At 43.4% G+C, this 4,323-nt stretch overlaps 1 protein-coding gene across 1 annotated transcript; it reads left to right on the top strand.

The window, feature by feature from the left end:
* The first annotated feature begins 1,316 nt into the window (after positions 1-1,316).
* Positions 1,317-3,014, top strand: LOC112302667 (olfactory receptor 4C15-like). The gene has a single exon (XM_024558226.3). It carries the CDS (start codon positions 1,321-1,323, stop codon positions 2,293-2,295), a length of 975 nt encoding a protein of 324 aa, XP_024413994.3. The 5' UTR covers positions 1,317-1,320; the 3' UTR covers positions 2,296-3,014.
* The last annotated feature ends 1,309 nt before the right edge of the window (positions 3,015-4,323 follow it).

The following is a 4,323-nucleotide window of genomic DNA, read 5'->3' as shown; positions in this document are numbered from 1 at the left end:
TCCTTCAGGGTAGTTCACCCCCTACTGGGTTGAGTCTTTCTGGGGACTGCAGTCTCCCCTAGCCCTGCAGCTCCCCTCTGTTGGGCGTTCTGCCTTCCTCCTAGAGAGTGAGTAGGCCCTGCAGGGCTCTGTGCGCAGGGGCTAGGTGGGAGGTGTATTGCCCTCGGTGCTTTAGGTGTGGTCGCCCACTGGCAGCCAGGCCGTTGGTTGGGGTATGCACCCACCCAGGGCTTCAGGTGTGGGCACCCAGGCTGCTGATCTGGGTGTACACTGACCTGGGCTTCAGGTGTGTGCTGGGGTTCGTTATCTGGTGTTCACAGTCCAGGGGCTGAGGGAGTGCAGGTGCAATAGGCGACAGCTCCTGAAGAGAATTCTCTAAACAGCTGCTGAGTGCCTCTATTTTCACTTTTTCTTGTTGAGAATTCCTCCTATTCAAGCCCTCCAGTCCAAAGAAGACTTGGCCTCTCACACAGCCCAGCCCTGGCTCTCTCCCAAGAATCTTGCAGCAGACCCTGCAGCCTGGATTGGGGCTTCAGCCGCCTTGGTTCCCGCACTGGTCCCAGGGACTTTATTGTCCTTAAGCACTCTTCTTACCGTCTGATTTTTTAATGTCCTCTACAATTTTTGGTCTCTGATCTTCATATATGCTGGAACACCATTGGCTGTTTGCTCTGTTCCTCAGATCAGTTGGGTGTTTAACTGGTGACAAGAGGAAGTGGATTCCGCTCCCACCTATCTTGTCTACATCTTCCTCCCGAGTCCTGTATTCATCTTAAAGGCCCAATTCAGTTCAGAATTTAAAAAAATTGGATAAGTAGTGATGATTTTCAAATGACTCTTAAACTAGGGGTTATTTCTTCTCTTTGTAGATAAGGTAATGTCCTGGTCAGTGATGGCATGCAAGTCACCCTGCTCCCATTCCATACTAATGGCAGAAATGACCAATAAATTACAAGTTCTCTGTCCTCAACGTGGATGTGGCTTCAGAATCCTCCTCAACAATTCACTCCAGGAAAGCACTGCAAAGTGCTCTGCTTTGGCAGTGGAGATAAAAACTGTCTCTTCCCTACTGTATATGAATACTTCTCCTACATATAAGCTCTGGGCACTTTAAAGTATTGAATAACTTATCTCCTCCTGACTTGTGCCTGACCTCCCACTACAACCTTCAACAAATTTCTAATTTTCTGTCCTCATTTACAACAAAGCATGCACTCAGCTTTTCACATGGATGCACCAACTGGTTAATGACTGTGACACGATGGTCTCATAAACTGGGCCCAGGTGAATTTTTCTCTTTCTCATAATCGCAAATTTTACATGATCACTGTAGTAGCATGTAGCTTTTCCTTGGAAATCATGCAAAACCAAAGCTTTGTAACTGAGTTCGTTCTCTTGGGCCTTTCACAGAATCCAAATGTTCAGAAAGCTGTATTTGTTATATTTTTGTTCAGCTACATGGCAACTATTGGGGGCAACTTGCTAATTGTGGTGACCATCAGCAGCAGCCCAGCACTTGTGGGCTCCCCCATGTATTTCTTTTTGGCTTTCTTGTCCTTCCTGGATGCCTGCTTCTCCACTGTCATCACCCCGAAGATGATTGTGGACTCTCTCTATGAGAGGAAGACCATCACCTTTGAAGGCTGCATGACCCAGCTCTTTGCCGGACACTTCTTTGCTGGAGCAGAGGTGATTGTCCTCACTGCCATGGCCTATGACCGCTATGTGGCCATCTGCAAGCCCTTGTATTACCCTTCTATCATGAACTGGAGGCTCTGTGGCATTCTGATGGGGGTGGCCTGGACAGGGGGCTTCCTGCATTCCATGATACAAATTCTCTTTGCTTTACAGCTGCCCTTCTGTGGCCCCAATATCATCGATCATTTTGTATGTGACTTGTACCCATTACTAGAGCTGGCCTGCACTGACACTCGTGTCTTTGGCCTTTTGGTGGTGGCCAACAGTGGGTTTATCTGCATCATAATCTTCTCTTTGTTGCTTGTCTCCTATGGCGTCATCTTGTTCTCTCTGAGAACCCACAGTACTGAAGGGCAGTGGAAAGCTCTCTCCACTTGTGGATCTCACATTGCTGTTGTGGTTTTGTTCTTTGTCCCCTGCATATTCATGTATGCCCGACCTCCATCCACTTTCTCCTTTGACAAAATGGTGACAATATTTTATACCATCCTAACACCCATGCTCAATCCTTTGATTTACACCATCAGGAATAAGGAAGTGAAAAATGCCATGAGGATAGTGTGGAACAGAGTAATAGTCGTGTTTAATGAAAGATGAGACTGATTTGATGGAATCTACACTCAGTGTTTGTTCTAAGACATGATGGAGCTACTGAACGCATTTCCTGCAATGAAGAATGAGAGTGGTCCAGGGTGCCTCAGTCTTCCCTGGCTTCAGCACTCTCAAGTATGTCTGCTCACTGAGGGGCCAATAAAGCATACATGGCATTGAGGCCAGATTGGCAGAAGAAATTTCTGTCTTGGGGGCTCCCTCACTTGAAGACATTTAGGATGAGAATAGGATAGGGCTCTTCTTTCTCCTCACATGGGTTTTTGAGACCCTTGGGAACCCTTGCTGATGACCCATAACTACACCCTCTTTCTGGTTTTGGGGCAGTGATATTGCAGTAGGTCATGAAGAGAGAAGCTGAGTTCTGTGATGAAATCTTGCATCATACTCTCCACCTGAATATTGTCTATTGCTCCCTCTCCTCTCTGTCTTTCTGTATGCTTCCTTCTGACTCTACCTACCTTGGGTCTGCTCAATCTCACTCTCCTCTCTCCTGGACTCACTTCACTCATTCTCTACTCTTGCCTCTTCTACACTCTTATTCATTTAGGTATCTGTTTTCTGCTTTGATATTTGGTTCACCATGCAGTATACAGAACTTGATTCTGGAGTTAAAACAGAAAATTAAGGTATCAATTCGTGTCTTTCTTTGAGGGCTCACGATTTCTCATTTCTAGGATCTACATGATCGTAGAAAATGTACATGAAATCTACATGAAGTGGGTTTGAAGCTTTATGTGACATGGATGGTGGATGCTGGAGAGAGAGGCTATCTAGTAGTACCCCACTCTAATTTTAACCTAACTGTACTTGGAAGAACTAATTTCTTTCTTTCTCTCCCTTCCTTCCTCCCTTCCTTCCTTCCTTCCTTCCTTCCTCCCTTCCTTCTTTGTTTTTTCTTTATTTCTTTTTTCTTTCTTTAAATTTCTATTATTAAGTTTTTTATTGTTGTTCAAGTACAGTTGTCTCCATTTTATGCCGACCACTCTTTCTCACCCCACTCCCCACCCTTGATCCTGCTCCTCTGGCTTTGTCCATGTATCCTTTGTACATATTTCTGACAACACTTCCCCCTTTTTCCCCCATTATCCCCTCCTACCTCCCCTCTGGCTACTGTTAGTTTGTTCTTAATTTCAATGTCTCTGGTTATATTTTGCTTGCTTGTTTGTTTTGTTGGTTAGTTTTCCCAGTAAATGAGTGGATCAAAAAACCGTGGTACCTTTACATGATGGAATACTATGCAACAGAAAGAAAGAAAGAGTCCTACCCTTTGCAAGAGCATGGATGGAACTAGAGAACATTATGCTGAGTGAAATAAGCCATGTGGTAAAAGAGAAATACCATATGATCTCACCTATAAGTGGAAAAACTTTCTGTATCACAGGTCAAAGTTTGCATTTGAAAGGATCAGGCAAATGGCCACACTTATCTTGTAAAAGAATGTGCAGGTCAAATGAAATAATGAAAGTAAATATTGTTTGAATATAAGATTGTACAACAAGAGTAATATATAATCTAGGATTGTGTTATTCAATTAAATATATAGTTAATAACACACAGCAATACAGGCAAATAGGTGATAGAAACATTTATTTATCTGGGAAAAAAGGGGAGACTTTTAGATACAAATATATTTGAACTGGTTTAACATTTCAATAGGGAAAAGTAAGAATTAAAGAAAGGAAAATTACATTCTCCACTATTGTGATGTACCCCCAGATCTGAGAGTTAGGAAAGCACAGGAGTGTTAGGAAACATGTGGGAGTTCAGGGCTAAATCCCCCCAAAGTGTTTGTCTGAGCTTCTGCGTACATCTTGTCAAGAGCTAAGTTCGTGTCTTATGTCCCCAAAACTTCTCTTTGCTTATTGAAAAGAAAACAAAGTAGAACTATATGACCTGGTTTTCATGGTTGTCCAACATCTGTCCATAATTTTATCTCTTCCAACTTTTCAACTAATGACAGCAGTTTTTAGGGAGGTTATCTCTATGTTTAGCTGAACCAATGTATGTTTCTCC

The sequence above is a fragment of the Desmodus rotundus genome, chromosome 5 (assembly GCF_022682495.2).
Source record: "Desmodus rotundus isolate HL8 chromosome 5, HLdesRot8A.1, whole genome shotgun sequence".
NCBI lineage: Eukaryota > Metazoa > Chordata > Mammalia > Chiroptera > Phyllostomidae > Desmodus > Desmodus rotundus.
This window is presented reverse-complemented; position numbering and strand designations above follow the sequence as displayed.